General features: G+C 35.7%; 1 protein-coding gene across 9 annotated transcripts in view; it reads right to left on the bottom strand.

The window, feature by feature from the left end:
- The window catches only part of KIAA0586 (KIAA0586 ortholog), a 117,645-nt gene that overhangs the window by 14,594 nt on the left and 86,111 nt on the right, over nt 1-16,940 (bottom strand). For all 9 annotated transcript variants that reach the window (XM_057544076.1, XM_057544078.1, XM_057544079.1 and 6 more), the window contains one exon: nt 15,189-15,297. In XM_057544076.1, the coding sequence (XP_057400059.1) occupies nt 15,189-15,297 (109 nt within the window). The remainder of the gene's footprint in view (nt 1-15,188; nt 15,298-16,940) is intronic.

The following is a 16,940-nucleotide window of genomic DNA, read 5'->3' as shown; positions in this document are numbered from 1 at the left end:
GTCTAGTTTGACTTACTACTTTGGATGCTTGATGTTTACAACAATCACCCACTCAATTTAATTGAAAGCACAAACCAATCTCAGTTTAACTAATCTTGAAGGCATTTCTAAAAGCATTTCTAAAATATTAATACATTCTGGGACTTCCCTGGTGGTGCAGGGGATAAGACTCTGCGCTCCCAACGCAGGGGGCCCGGGTTCGATCCCTGGTCAGGGAACTAGATCCCACATGTATGCCACAGCTAAGAGTTCACATGCCACAGCTAAGGAGCTGGTGAGCCACAACTAAGGAGCCTGCCTGCCGCAACTAAGACCCGGTGCAACCAAATAAATAAATATTTTAAAAAATATTAACACATCCTGTAAAAGCCACTTAATTCCTTATTTTGGATACAAAAAAAAATGCTTGCTGTTTCAGTTTATGTCTATAAAGCAATGATATCATAACTACATTTAAACTCAACTATAACTCTTACTCAACAGTAATTCATATAACTTTAATTATGTGAGGCCACAGATCGTTACAGAAGGTCACTATTATCACATTCTTATAAATGATATTTGATAGCTAACAAAGCTGAAGGCAAAGTAGGTCCCTAATATAGTTACTTAACAGTTTGAATCTAAGAGCTTCTATAATTTTACACACAGGAAATCCATTTTCTGAGATGGAAATTCTCATATGAAAACCTCTCTCAAGTTCTGGCCTGTGACTATCGCTAAAAATACAGTGTATTATTTGTGTAGTCTTTACAGTGGATTTTGCCATATCTAGTCATTTCTAACTAAATTTGGAAACAAAAATTAAATGTGACATAGTGACCAGTTCACTTCCCTCAAGGCCAGACCTGGTAACTTTGGAAAAAGAATGAAAGAATGAAAAATGAGCTTTCAAATACAGGAAGCCACTAGAAAATAAGAACAACACTATTCCATATCCTAAAATTAGAGCTTTAAAGACTTTCTGTTGACTAGTAAGTTTCAGGGTGAGGGGGCAGGCAGGCAAGGGGGAATTTCTGCTCAGTGTACACACGACACCAATGGGAATAAGGGCCAGTCCAAGTTCTATGTTACCATTACTCTGGGTAATAGTTCCAAGCTGTGAGGCACAGCTGTATGGGCCCTGCCAGCAAGGCCATCGCAGCATGCTTTGATAGCATGGGGCCCTGAAGTGTCAGGATATAGAGAAGGCAGCAGTTGTTGGCTGTGAAAACAGTCTGATACAAACCAGATGGGAACTTACTAGATGGGCAACACAAAGGAAAACAATTGGCTCATTCAACAAAGTCAGGCCCCTGCCCCAGAGAATTCACAGAAGACAATAACAGTCACCCAGAGTTGATGCAAACAAGAAACGGCCATGTGGTTACAGTTTAAAGAATTGTTTTTCCTCAGACTAAACGGAGTTTTGCTTTCTAATTCTTGTATTCATTAACTGTAGTTTGGTGTACAGGCCTTTTTGCCAAAGAAAAACATTTCATTTATACAATATATATTTTTGTGACACCGAGAGAAATATATGGCGACATAGAAATTTTATGCTGCTTCCTGTAAAGTGTTATGAACATAGGTTAAGCTATTTCAAGAAATTGGCAAATTTAGAAAATGATTTATCAGGCTGACACAGTAATTAGAAAATATCCAACATAACATTTCCATGACTTCCTAAGTCTGATTTGTTTTAACGTAGGCAGAATAACACGAAGGCAGTAATCACAGACTTTCGGAACTACTTTTCTACCTACGTGATTTTTTCCTGACTTTATTAGATGGGACAGTATTATTGCAATTATATTCACAGGAAAAAAGTGCCAGTGTTCTCCATAACCTTACTACCTGAGTCTCATCACACTAAAAAGTACCTGTCCATCTTAAGTTGACAATATAACAGAGATTAACAATTAGATTTTAAGATAACTTTCGGCAATAACATTTCACTTAAAGACTTTGTAGGTATATATTCCACAACAGAGCTGTTTGTTCTGCTATTTTAAAAGATAGTAAATAGCATTCTAGCTTAAAATGATTCACAGGTAACTGCATCTTTTTCCATTGGAAATCCCAGCACAACTTGGGTCTCTGCATTTACTACTAATTTAAAAACACACCCAATGGACTTCCCTGGTGGTCCGGCAGTTAAGACTCTGCACTCCCAATGCAGGGGGCCCGGGTTTGATCCCTGGTCAGGGAACTGGATCCTGCATGCCACGACTAAGAGTCCGCATGCTGCAACTAAAACCCGGCACAGCCAAATAAATAAATAAATAAATATTTAGGGGAAAAAAACCACACACACACACTCCACCACCCCCAAGAAAGCCTTATATTTGTAATCACTATTTTTAGGTGATGAATAAGGAGCCCATCAAAGAAACTCTGAAAATAAGAGCATTTTTCATGTACATGTTTGAACGTATTTTATAATTAAGTAAACCTGTTTTGTTTTGTACTTTCGTAATAAAAAAATTCGTTTCTTAAAAGAGAAGACATGTATCTGTGGAATTGTGAAAATTACTGTGGCACTTGAGACACAACTCAGGTTTCCCAATTTGCATTTGCTGCACTAACCAGATTATTTTCATTGACTCTTCCCACCCTAAAAACTGAGGCTGAACACGTGAACACATCCTTCCTCAGTCTTCCTAATCTTAGTAAATGGCACTATCATTTGCCCAGTAAGTTTCAGACCAGAAATCTAGGAGTAATTAATCCTTGACTCTGCTTTCAATTACATTCCACATCTAATCTGCTTTAATAAGTAATTTTTGAAATAACGTTATTCCTCAGCTTTATCAGGTATACGCCATCAGTACATAGCCTGAACCTGACCACTGTGACACCTCCACTAGGGCACAAGCCACCATCACCTCTCATGTGTAATACTGCAACGGTCTTCCAGTTGATCTCCCTGCTTCCATGACTGTCTCCCTATGGTCTGTTCTCCACCTAGAAGCCAGAGGGAACCTTTTAAAAATGTAAATTAGAGTTTGTCATTCCCCAGCTCAAATCCTCCATAGGCTTTTCATCACACTCAGAATGAAATCCAAATTCCTTCCCAGAGTCTGCAGGGCTCGACACGATCTGCCTACATCTCCTATCTCATTTCCTACCACAGCTCCCTTGCACACTCCCCTCCAGCCACACTGGCCTTCTTGCTGTTCTTTGGGCACAACAAGTTCATTCGCACCTTAAAACCTTCATTCTTCCTACTTGTTCTAGATGAAACACTCTTCCCCAAATGTTTGCAAGATTCTCCTTCCCTTCATTCTATATGGAAATGCCACTCCTACAGATAGGACTTCCCTAACCACATGTTCTAAAGGAACAAACCACTTACTCTGCTTCCTTCACTATTCATCACCCTGCTTTATGTTCTTTTAAATTGATACTAGTAGAAATATTAATACAAATTGACATAGACATTATTTTTAAAATAAATAAAGCAATACATTTTAAAAATGTTTCGCTTTTTATTTGGAAAGAATTTCATACTTGGAGAAAAATTACAAGAATAGTATAAAGAACACCTATATTTCACTTACCCAGATTCACAATTGTTAACTTCTTCCCCATGTTTTAGATTGGTGTGATATTTCCCCGTGACTACATTCAGGTTATGTGCTCAGATATCCCATCCGGAGGCATACAGTATTCATTTGTTCCTCTATGGCAATACTAATTTTGATCATCCATTCTGGGTACTGTCCTATGTTTTCCCTTTCTACTAAATGAACCAATCTATGAGGAGATACTTTAAGACCATGCAAATATCCTGCTCTTTATTAAAATTTCCCTCTACATTTAGCATTCATTGATGACCTTTGCCCCGTCTAATCTTTGCTAGGATGGTTGCAAAATGCTGACTTTCCAACATTAGTAGTCACTCCACATTTGCCCGTTGACACCTGCCATTCTTCTGTAAACCTTTTATGTTTTTCACAACACTTAATATCATCTGAAATTGCTGTAAATTAATTTACTTTTTTCTATGATGTACACAAGTATGTAAGCCCTGTGAAAGCAAGGATTTCAACTGGTATGTTCACCACAGTATCCCCAAGGTTTGGAACAGTACCCAGCACATAGCAACTACTCAAGAATGAATAGAAAAAGGAAGAAAACTGTTAACAAGGCCCTTGCACTAGATGGGAGAATAAGACTACCTAATACATTTGATCCAATAAACATCTACCGGGAACCTACCATTTAGGGTGCTGTGCTAGAGAGCAGGTGGTGCAGAGATGAATGAAACAAGGCCATTGTCTCTAAGAAATTTACTTTCTAGAGAAGGAGAGGCTATAGGAAAATAATCCTACAAGGTATGGTGCAAGGGCTAAAAGTGAAGTATATACCAAATAGTACGGGCCCTTCAGCGACACAAAGTGGACCAAGAATGTTTGTTTCTAGGATGGAAAGGTGGTGAAAGAGGGCAAGGGAGGGTACAGTTCCAAGTGAAGACACTGAGAAAGGCATGGCGGAGGGGAGCTTAGGAGATACTGGTAAGTGTAGTAGGATGAGGGTTGAGAAGAAATAGAATTATGAAATGTGTGTGGCCACAAGTGACCTGAAGAATCATCAAGCCCAGCCCTCATTCTGTAGATAAGAATGAACGATCCTGCTTATTCCAACCTCATTCCCCTGCCCCCCTGCTCTTTCCCCTTCTCCCCTTTCCCTTTCCCCTCTACTATCTCATGTAACCCCACCTTTTCCCTTCCTCCTATTCCCTCCCTTCCTTTCTCTGCACTTACTCTTTTCTTCTCTCAGGATTATATCTTTCTCCCTCTCCCTCTGTCAAGAGTAGAAATGAGATGGGATCAAGGCTGCAGGTGGAAGAGTTACCTTTAAGGAGGTTTTAAAAAGCACGGCTCTTTCTTCAACCCAAAAGGGGAAAAAAGTGAAAGGATTAATGTAAAGCCATAAGAAGTTGGAGCTAGAGTAGCTATAAATGAAAGAGTAGAACTTTTGAAACACATTTGAAAGAGTAGAACTTAGAAAAACAAAAGCATATATTAAAAGAGAATTGAGGGGCTTCCCTGGTGGCGCAGTGGTTGGGAATCCGCCTGCCAATGCAGGGGACACGGGTTCGAGCCCTGATCTGGGAAGATCCCACGTGCTGCGAAGCAACTAAGCTCGTGCACCACAGCTGCTGCGCCTGCACTCTAGAGCCCGCGAGCCACAACTACTGAAGCCCGCGCACCGCAACTAGAGAAAGCCCACGCACAGCAATGAAGACCCAACGCAGCTAAAAATAAAATAAATAAATTTATATATATATTTAAAAAAGAGAATTGAGGGGATAAAATTGGGATTAAGGGTTTGGGAAGAAGGGCTGGAATACGTGCTATTTGGAAGCTAAAATCAGTATGAAATTAAAAGAATTACTGGGGAACTGGCCAAAGTCCAGTTCAAGCCGCACAGCACAGTCTGCTAACAGGTTATAATTGCACATATCACATCATCAATCAGAGGATTTCATGACCAGGGAAAAAAAAATCAGAGACCCCTGAAAGCAGGAGGAATCCAGAATGGGGATTAGCACAGATCAAAGAGACACACAAGTCTTGGATGGTGATAAGACAGTATTTACATGGGTTAACCATATAGGTCAGGCAAAATATAGGGCCTGGGGAATAGCCAGTCAAGAGAAATAGGACTGAGTAAATGGAAGTCCCAGTACAGGTGGGGGAATGAATACACGGCTAAAGTGCCTCCACTAACTGATGCACTAACTACCTCACAATATCAGCTTCCTGTGCCATTATCCAAACCAGCCAGGATAGTTAGGGGAAGAAGGAGAAAAGAAGTAGTAAGCTGTATGATGGATAAGACAACTATCGCTACATACTCCAAGGAGAACTCACTACTCCCCAACATATAGGTTCTTCCACAAATTGAGGTTTCTAAGGAGAAAAGAAAATCTAGAGAAGATGAAAGGTGATAAAAAGCCATCTTAGAAAACTTAGTTCCAGCTAATTAGTACCCTACTACTTCTGAATGACATCATATAAGTCCAGGTCTTCATCTCTTCTATTCCTGAAAGGAGATGACTCTATGTACGAAAGGGAAATAAGAGAGTCAATAACTTGAATTCTCCCTAGACCAGCAATGAGAACTGTTTAAAGACAATCCCCTTAGAATTTCTTCTTCTTAAAGACATCATAAACACTGTTCAAAATCAATAAAACTTGCCTAGAAGACTTCATAGTCCTAAGCTTAAATTTTAATTTGTCCCTCCCATCTCTAAACAGTGTCTATGATTCTCATTTGTACTTCACTTCTAAATAACTACAGGTTTGCTTTGGTAGAACATGTCTTCAAAAGCTGCCATTAGGCCTGAATTACATGTTTACATGTGAATTACATGGTTAAAAATATGGCTTTTACTTCACCAATGTTATTTGTTTTTTGTAGCAAAGGATGATCTTGGGAGATTTTTCCCACTTAAAAAAATGTTTTAATGATTCTGTAATAAAGCTAGTAGTATTAAGCCTACCCAGATGATGTTAGACCTTTGTTTGGAGTGGGGATAGGGAAAAGGCTGAGTCCAAAGGCAAAAATTGAGGGCATTTTATATAAATAAAATCTTATTCTATATAACATCAATAATAACAGTGATGGGCTTCCCTGGTGGCGCAGTGGTTGAGAGTCTGCCTGCTAATGCAGGGGACACGGGTTCGTGCCCTGGTCTGGGAAGATCCCACATGCCGCGGAGCAACTGGGCCCGTGAGCCACAACTACTGAGCCTGCGCGTCTGGAGCCTGTGCTCCCAACAAGAGAGGCCGCGATAATGAGAGGCCCGCGCACCGCGATGAAGAGTGGCCCCCGCTTGCCACAACTAGAGAGAGCCCTTGCACAGAGACGAAGACTCAACACAGCCAAAAATAAATATAAAAATAAATAAATAAATAAAATATTAAAAAAAATAATAATAATAACAGTGATAATAGTGGTAAAAAGCAAAATTATTATGGATAAGAAACTTTAAAGTATTAATTTAGTAAAATAAAATATGTAAGTACAATAAAAAGGTGAAAAATGTTTGTCAAGAACACATGAGGAAGGTTTCTAGGAATGACAATGAAATTATATCGCCTTTTGCCATTAGAGTTACAGGGTTTTTGCCCTAAGAAATTTAATCATTTTAATACCTTTATGTGTACCCAATATTGCCCCTAATTTTAATCCTTACTTTTAATCAGGATGCAACAGTTCATAAATGATTACTGAGCTCTTGAGTTATCAGTTTCTCTCTTGGATTAAAAAATGAGAGAATTGCTGACAGAACGCAATTCACCAAAACAGTCACTTGCCAATAGATAGGATTATAGATTGGAAATCATTCTGGTTAATAAGCTTCACTATATTTAATTGTCCAACATGCAAATCAATTTAAAAATTTTGTAAAAAAATTCAAGGTTTTTTTTGTTTGTTTGTTTTTCTGTTTTGTTTTTTTAACATCTTTATTGGAGTATAATTGCTTTACATTGTTGTGTTAGTTTCTGCTGTATCACAAAGTGAATCAGCTATACATATACTTATATCCCCATATCCCCTCCCTCTTGCGTCTCCCTCCCACCCTCCCTATCCCACTCCTCTAGGTGGTCACAAAGCACCGAGCTGATCTCCCTGTGCTATGCAGCTGCTTCCCACTAGCTATCTATTTTACATTTGGTAGTGTATATCTGTCCATGCCACTCTCTCACTTCGTCCCAGCTTACCCTTCCCTCTCGCCATGTCCTTAAGTCCTCAAGGTTTAATAAATATAAATTATCTTAAATATATTCACTGAAGAGTAAAAAAATTTGTTGAAAGTCACTTTACCTCCCTAACACTATATGGAACATGTACCATCTCTAGCATTTTCTCACCAACGTCCTTAAAGCTCAGAACCAATATAGATTCAACGACTATCTGTTAAAGAAGAGCTGATTACAACATGAGTATTCAAAAAAGGAGAGGTGTCCTGGAGACAGTCATGCTAATAATAGCTAATATTTTCACAGCTCTTAATATGTGTCAAGTCCTATCCTAAGTGCACTACTACCTGTCTTCCACTAGGATATCAACCTTCTGGAATAGATACTATATTACAGATGAGAAAAGCACAGAAAGGTTAAGTATCTTGCCCAAGGTCACCAGCTAGTGAATAGCTAGCAGAGTTAGGATTTGAACCCAGGCAATCTGACCCCAGAGTACAAGCTGTATGCTGTAGTGCTTCAAATTCTACAGTAGAACAGACATCAGCATGAACATCTGGAGTCATTAAGCAATGTTTCACAAAGGGTGGTCCTTCTTCTTCTGCATCAGAATGACCAGGGGTGCTAGTTTAACATTCAGATTCCCAGGCCCCACCTCAGGCAACCGATCAGAGTCTCACAGTGAAGCCGGGGATCTGCGTTTTAAATTAGAAATGCAAGAGATTCTTAAGTCAAAGTTTGAGAGACAATGTATTAGAGACTAACAAACAATCCAGGAGTAGTGCATCCTACAAGTATAAAAATATTACTTCTCTGTTCTAATTCATTCTGAATTGAAATAATCCAGCTTCTCTTTTATTTAGGGTAGAGCTGGGTTAGTAGAATAATCCATTGTTATCGTGGTTGAAATAGTCTATCTAATTTGTATTTTATTTATATAAAACTAAAATCACAAAAAATTTAAATGATTATTCTGTTGATTGGAAGAAAAGCATCTGTAATGACTGACTTGTCAATGTTGTTAGTTTTACTTGGAGGAGGGCAGTGTAGTATAATAGAAATACTACTACACTAGGAGTAAGAAGAGCAGATGCTACCACTATCAGAATTATGACCTTTGGTTCTTGGGCGCAGAGGGATCATCCCCAGTCCAACAGAACCAAAAGTCATAATTCTGATCAGTGGTAGCATCTGATCTTCTTACTCCTAGTTCAGTATTTCATTGATATTAAAATATAAAGATATTATCAAATCTACACTTACCTCTGTGGTTATTTTGGAAGGTTAAATTTTGCTTAGTGGCTGTTGAATAAAAAGGCTACTAAGTTTAATGAATAGTTTAAATCATGTTTTACATCAATTTGGTTTCTTAAAAAAACAGCATAAAAACTTTAAAGTCAGGTTTCAGGAAATCTGGCTAAGAACAATGAAAGGGTTGCAGAGGTTTCTGGAATACTGGTGAGTCTTCAAAACAATCCTGGTATATGTATTTGGTGAGACAGGTTTAATATCAAAGACTTGAGAAAAACCTATGTGCTCCATACACAGTGTATAATTAATTCTACAACAATAAGAAAATTAAATAATTTCCACAATTAAAATACTCCTACATAGAAAAAGAAATCACTGTAGCACCAACAAGTGAAAATGTTATGGAAATCCTTGAATAATTTTCAGTGTCTTTTCAAATAGATTTTCCCTATCAATCCTCTTTGCATTTTGCTTATTTTTAGGGAATAGCCTTAGTTAAGCACATTTATCTCCTAGATTATATATATATGTGTGTGTATATATTTCTATTTTTTAAATCAAAGGTGTAAATCCTTTCTTGTAGGAACGAACAGTTGAAATAATAATCTATGACAAAAATTCATTAATGTGCCAGAAGAGTGTCTTTTCTCATATGGTTTATGCTCCCACCTCCATCCATTCAGAAAATATAAGAAATGTATATACATAAAGACAATCAACAAGTTGACCTAACACACTTGCTGCCATGTGTTTATTTTTTCAGCACTATAAGAAAAAAGTGACAATTTGACAGTATGATTACATAAAGATGTTTGTCTTTCTGAATTTCATAGTATTCTAACAAATTATTTCTGAGACTCAGTGTTTTAAAGAAATTATTCTTCTCAAACTACGCCCTTTCTTCTTATCCCTTGAGAGCAGATGTTTTGCCTTATCCATCTCTCTAGCTCCCAAGCACCTTCTACAGTCCTTTACACAAAAAGGATGCTAAAAACACTGACCTAAAAATAAATGTACAATGGAACATTATTGAGCCATAAACAGGAATGAAGTAATGACATCTGCTACATGAATGAACCCTGAAAACATGTTAAGTTGAAGAAGCAAGACACAAAAACCACATATTGTATGATTCCATTTACATAAAATGTGCTGAATAGGTAAATCCATAGACATAGAAAGTAGACTTGTAGTTGACAGGAACTGGGGAGAGGGGAGAATAGAGAATGAATACTAATGAATATGGGATTTCTTTTTAGGGCAAAGAAAATTTTCTGGAATTTCCATAACTTTTTAAAAATATTAAAAACCACTGAATTGTACACTATAAAAGGGAAAATTTTACGATATCTCAATTTAAAAAAAAAAAAAAGAATGAGTGGATGAATGCTCACACTATTTCTCTTTCATTTAGAATTAAAAAATACTGCCCACTGACTAACATGTAACCCGATTTAACTTTCTCTACCCTTGAGCATATGCTTGGTTGCCCCTTCCTCTTGCTTAACTAACATGTCCTCAAAGAATGAAAAATTTTCATACTACAAAAGAAATCACAAAATCTTTTAGAAGAGTAAAAATGACTTTACATTATTCCACCGTGGCTGTCTGTACCATGTCTACATTCAAAAGTTTCAACTGAAAAATGATTATAAGGAACTATTCTCATTTTTCTCCTTTTCTTCTTCCTTGTATCTTTTTACTAAATAACAGCATTAAACGTTGTTTGGTGTCAAAAGCAAATGATGGAATGAATTATCAAATTCAACTCAATGAACACATTGATCACTGACTGTATTTAAGCACAGTGCTATGTTAGGAAACAAGGTCTATTAAATAAATAGGAAAACCTATCTTAATAAATAAACCACAAAACTATCCCATATATCACTTTCTCTGAAACTTTAAATAATCAGTCTGGAGAATAATACAGCGATGGTAAAGGCAGCTCTTGCCACAAACTGTTAAGTCACACAAATATTTATTAAGTGCTTACTCAATAAAATGGTATAAAACAAGGAAAAGAGCATCAGCTTTGCCCTCAAGTAGATATGGGCTTGAATTCCAGACCTTCATTTGCTAAACTGTGTGCGTTGGGAAAATTAGTTAACCTTCATGAACCTTACCCTTTCTCACATAAATGCCACATTACCTGCGTGGCATGGTATTATGAGGAATAAAAGAGATAGCATAGAGTGCCCAGCAAGGCTTCAGTAAATGGAAACTATTGTTAAGATTATGAATATGTTCCGGACACCAAAGATCTGGAGGGTGGGGCTAAGGATGCATAAGCCATTTTCAAATGGAGGTTCAGTAAGGACTCAGGAAAATGCAGCTGAATGTTGAAGAATAAGAAGTTTCAATTCAATTTGGTAATATTTTGTAGAGGAATTTTCTGTCTATGTTCATGAGAGATAGTGGTTTATAATCTTCTTTTCCTGTAATGTCTTTGCCTGGTTTTGGTATCAGGGTTATGCTGGAAAGAATTCAGTCCTTCTGGCAGTGGTGGCCACTCTTCTCTTCCAGGCCTGCACCAGTGAAGAAAATCTCTCCAGTCTCCTAATCTTTCTTTTTCTAGAGGTCTGTGGAGAAGAGGCTGCAACTGGGAGTGAACCACTTTTGTATCAGTAGCTACCAATGGCTCTATGCTTGGCCTTTAGCAATTCATTAAAGAAAAGTCTAGTCAAATACATCTTATCTGCTTGTATGGTGCGTGGTGTCTCTTCCTATGACTGTGCTCTGGCACAGTGACAGGGTTCTTGTGTCTCATCTCTCGGGAGGAGAGTCTGTCTTTCCGTGGACTTCAGGCTACTTAGTTGCTCTACATCATAAGCTCTCTGATGGGTTCAAGAAATGTTATGATTTTAGAGTTTATCTGACATTTTATTACAGTTAGGAGAAGAGACACTCTCCACTTTCCTCCTCCTAGGTGGAAACAGAACGCCCACATTCAGCAACATTTTAAAGTGAATTTCTATTTTATTAATCAATAATAGCATGGATTTGTGAAAGACACATTTATTCAGATTACACCTTTGGATTCATGGATTTGGGGCAGATTTATTACTCTGTGCCCCATCCCTTCCCTATCAGAGATCTACACACATGGCTTTTAAATCACTGTCATACTTTATGAGAAAAAAAATCAATTTATAAAACTTTTAACTGTGATTTTAAAATTACTAAAATCAATTGTAATTTTCAGCTATTATAATTCAGTTATATTTCAAATACAAAGGCAAAAATTTTCATTTGCACATACGGTTAGAAATGGCTTCTAAATATATATAAGCTTTGAATTTCCTAATTCTCACATATCTAAAGTCACAGTCACTGTGTGTTAAGGTATAAAAGGTGCTACGACGGCTAGGAATTAAACTCAGGACATAATGTCAAAAAAAACCTATTGTGATTTCCCACAAAAATGTAACCTGCTTTTGATAAATTAGTGCAATTACATTAGTAGTTACTTTTAGCACTTTGATACATATTTTCTGAGCAACATATATCATCTACAAATAAGAAAACTGAAGAATGCTGTGATTTTCAAACAACTTTGACAACTAATCTGTCCTAGCATTTAACCATACAACATATGTTCTAATTTTTCCCCATTGATTATAGTATAGCCTGTTTGACTTTCTAATTATTCTTTATTATGCGGTTCTTAAAATTTTAAGAGAAAAACTAAAGAAGAAAAATATTTTTAAAAGTGAACTATTTTAATACATCACTTTATAGAATTTAATTGTTCCTGGGTTCATAACAAATAAATGGATTGAAAACTAGTCTCTCATTTGTATTGAAGAAAGTTAACTGCACAGTGAAAGGGAAAAAAATTTTAATGACTTACTGAATTACCTGAAAAGTTGCTTTCACTATAAAACTGTTAGACACATTAATCAGGACTTAGAATCAGATAAGTGGTATCATGTGCCCAAAAATATACCCAATGAATTAAATACCAAAAGAAACGGATATTATCTTTCAGAATTCAATTCAATTTCTCTCTTTTGTATTAAAATCTGAAAGTAATAATCAAGCGGAGGAAGGAGACAAGTACTTTACAGATCTCCCAGAAGCATAGTGCTAGAACCTATGTCCTACCATATCTTCAGTCAATTTTTAATGGATGATCACTAAACTACTGCTACTGCTAGTAAACGGCTTGATTTCTTTATATACATATATTAAACTACTATGCATTTCAAAGTGAAATACATAATACTTCTTCCTGAAACAGCCATAATTTGGGCTTCAAGTATTCTTAGAAGCATTTATCCTCCAGAAAAGATGTGGTTTTGATTCCCTTGTGATAAGGTGAATTTCCTTCATTATCTTCAAGCCCTTTGTGTATGATAGCATTGAATTCCTTCAAGGTCACTCAAAGTTGTGAAAGCCCTAGAGGATTATTTTGGCACTCTGACTCTCTTATTCTTGAAACATTTGGCAGTGTATCAGAGCTTCATCAGAGAAAAAAATTAAATCCACAAAATTTATAGGGGAAAAAGTCATAACTGACTATATTTGCCAAGGGAATTGTATTCATTCAAAAAATATTTAGTATGGAGACATGTATCAATTATAGAGTGAAACACTTGGCTCCTATTTAAAATGTTTTATCTATAGCCCACTGGGTATTTATTTATCTTGGTTAAAACTGACATAGGCCTGAGGCTCTCCTAACTTCTGTATTGCATGTAAAATTAAATGAAAATAATTCTTACACATATTAAATCCAACTGTTCTAGATTCTTTCTAAATAAAACTTCCTCCTACTAGCTAACACATTGGTTTCTTTTATTTTTCTTATGATTTTTATTGACATTAAATGTTAACTGCACACTATTATTTAATGACATGTTGTTAAGTCAAAAATTTAAATATTGCCATCTTGTGGTCAGACATTCATATACATGAAACTGAAAACAACAATGTCACTTTCTTAAAGAGAGGTATTTACCCTTAAAATCTTACCAAAGATATTTTCCTATCAGGTGAGAAAAATGATCATTTTATTATATACAACATTCTCCAAGGAGACAAAATTCATTTATAATTTTAAGAAATTATAATTTTTTAAAAAAAACTAAATTAAATATACAGTCATTGACCATGAATGGTAACAGAATTCAGTAGAAGGACATCAAGTCAGTCCTGATATTATCTTAGAAATATTTATTTGCTCATATCTATATACTGTCATGATTAATTTTTAAACACAATGAGGAAAGTGTTACAGGTAATTTTCCATAAGATTCTAAAATATGATACTAACACTACTGTACCACTGTTAGGTTTTAAAAAGTGGTCAGGAGGGCAAAGTTCTGAAAAGTTGGAGCAAGAAAGGAACAGAAAACAAGCAGAAAAGTAAAAACCTAAACCTCATATAACATAATCTTAAGCACTTCCTCATTTAGGTCCTCCCCAAACTGCCAAACAGTTACATTTGTAATTATATTGGCATTCAATATATGAGATAAAAAACACAATTACAAAAGTGAAGAAAAACATTCTTCGGCTCAAAATACTCCTAATACTTCTACCTGGACTGTAGACAAAAGTTTTTAAACAGAAGACATCCTAATTTCTACTGCCAAATTTCAGAATTTAGGTTATATACAATTTAAATGACGAAGAAGCAAGAAGGCAAACTAAGCACAAGGCCAACAGCTTTGCAGAAACATAAAGACAACATCAAAATGCTGTGATGCTGATTGTGGAATCATTTAGCCACACAATTTTGGTAATCAAGCAGTACAGAAAAGTTCATTCATATGATAGCATCTAACATGAGTTCTTTGTTTTTTAAGTTGTACCTGTTGATCAAATCGCCACACAACATAAATAGCCTTTACAAAGCTCCTTAACAACCATAACCATTGCCTTTATCATATTATAATTTAAAACAGACAACTATGATACAGATAGAGACTTATACATAGATAAAAAGACACTGACATTCAATTGTACAAGAACCAAAAGGTAAGATTAAAATAAAAATACTACCTAAGAGTTTTTAAAATCCATTAGAAATAGTGTTTATTGGTAAAAAGAACTAACAAATATACACTCAAATACAATACCAGATTCTTTATCCCAAAGGGCTAAATCAAAGAAAAAAAAAAAAAACCCTAGAGAATAAGAATAAAACTTATATAAAAGAATTCTCATTATATACGTGTTCAATATCACGACATATATCAAACTCTTATATTATTACAAGGAAACAAATCTTACCTTGTTGCTGTGTAAGTGAAATATCACATTTATTTCTTACACGTATTAAACGACTTTGAACTGGCTTGTGTTCAACTTGCTTAACATCTTGGTCTTGTTTTTGTTGGTACTGAAGAATTTAAGACATGAAGTCATAATATTATTTTTTAAGTTACTTTAAAAAGATCTGAGCAATTAAATTATTTAGGTGTTTATTATATAAAATTTGAATATCATGCATGTTTTCTAACTACCAAACGGGTGATGGAGTATATATTACTAAAGAAAAGATATTGCAAATAAAATCTTTCAAAAGATTTGGGTAATATACACAGATTTCAGATATTCAAATCATTTCTATATTTCCTAGAGAATTCAGAGCTACTTATAAATCAACTATTCTAGATACATACATGATGGATTTAGACAGGATAAAAACTTAATTTGACTGTAAGCACTTCCATATAACCATTTTTGCATAAAATGAAAATCTGCATAATGTACTGCAATTTTCAAAGAGCTTTTATATATAATAACATCACTGAATTCTCACAAGTGTTGAGTAGGTATTGTTATTCTCCTTTGCCATTCAAGAAAAGTACACGCTACCATAAGCCCCATCATCTCTCTTCCTTACTACCACCTAACGAAATTTGAAATTTACAGTAGTCACAAATTCCTTCACAATCACACATTACAAATTGTGATGACTTTAGCCATTTTCTTTCTCCCCTTTCCTGTTTTATGAGCCTAATTATGAATGAGTCTCTGAAAACAACTGTCAGATATAATTTGACAGGAACCTAAAAAGGTATCTCTGAACTCTTAACAACAGATACAAGCAGAGGAGAATCTGAAACACCTGTCCACATGGACTCAAATATAACCACTCCAGTTCTGGCAGGTACTTATTTATCTACAGGTAAAAATGAGTAGCTTTAGACTGCAATAATAACAACTAGCCTCACCTCTGGTCTTCTAAGTTTAGAGCCATTAGTCATATAGGTTTCTTCCCTGAAGGAAATATTATTTTGGTGTGTATTTCTAAGATGGGTACTATGACTCTTTTGTGCTGCTTCAATTTAGAACCTTCCTACTGGCTTCCTTCCTTAACCACAGGGATTAAGAGCTGAGTATTGTGGAGCTAAACTGCTTGTGTTCAAATTTGGCTAACTCATTATGTAGCTTTGACCTTGGGTAAGTTACTTAACCCCTCAATACCTCAATTTTTCTCATCCATCAAATGGGGATGATAATAATAATAACTACCTCAGTAGGTTGTTAAAAGGATTAAATGAATTAATATATAATGAACTTAGCCTCAGGCAGAGTAAGCACTATAAACAAGTGTGTGCTAGTATTAGTACTAGCCATATTTCTCTGTTAATAAAGGAAATCTAACAAATGAATTTTTCTGAAGCCATTCTTCTGGTAACACTTTGCAGTTTTATTTTAAAACAGGCCAATAGTTAAAGGAGAGCAATCTTTCTTTTATTTTTTAGAATATCTTTATTGAGGTATAACTGATAGACAATAATCTGCATGTATTTAAAGTATATCATTCGCTAAGTTTTGACATATGTATATACCCATGAAGCCATCATCACAGTCAAGATAATATGATGAACATATCCACCAAGCTCAAAATAACCTGAATTCCCTCCTATAACTATAGATTAGTTTGCATTTTCTAGAATGTCATGTAAGTGGAATCGTAAAGTATGCACTATTTTTGGGGGGTGGAGGTTCTGGCTTTTTCCCCTCAACACAACT

Source organism: Balaenoptera acutorostrata, chromosome 3 (genome assembly GCF_949987535.1).
Source record: "Balaenoptera acutorostrata chromosome 3, mBalAcu1.1, whole genome shotgun sequence".
Taxonomy (NCBI): Eukaryota; Metazoa; Chordata; class Mammalia; order Artiodactyla; family Balaenopteridae; genus Balaenoptera; species Balaenoptera acutorostrata.
This window is presented reverse-complemented; position numbering and strand designations above follow the sequence as displayed.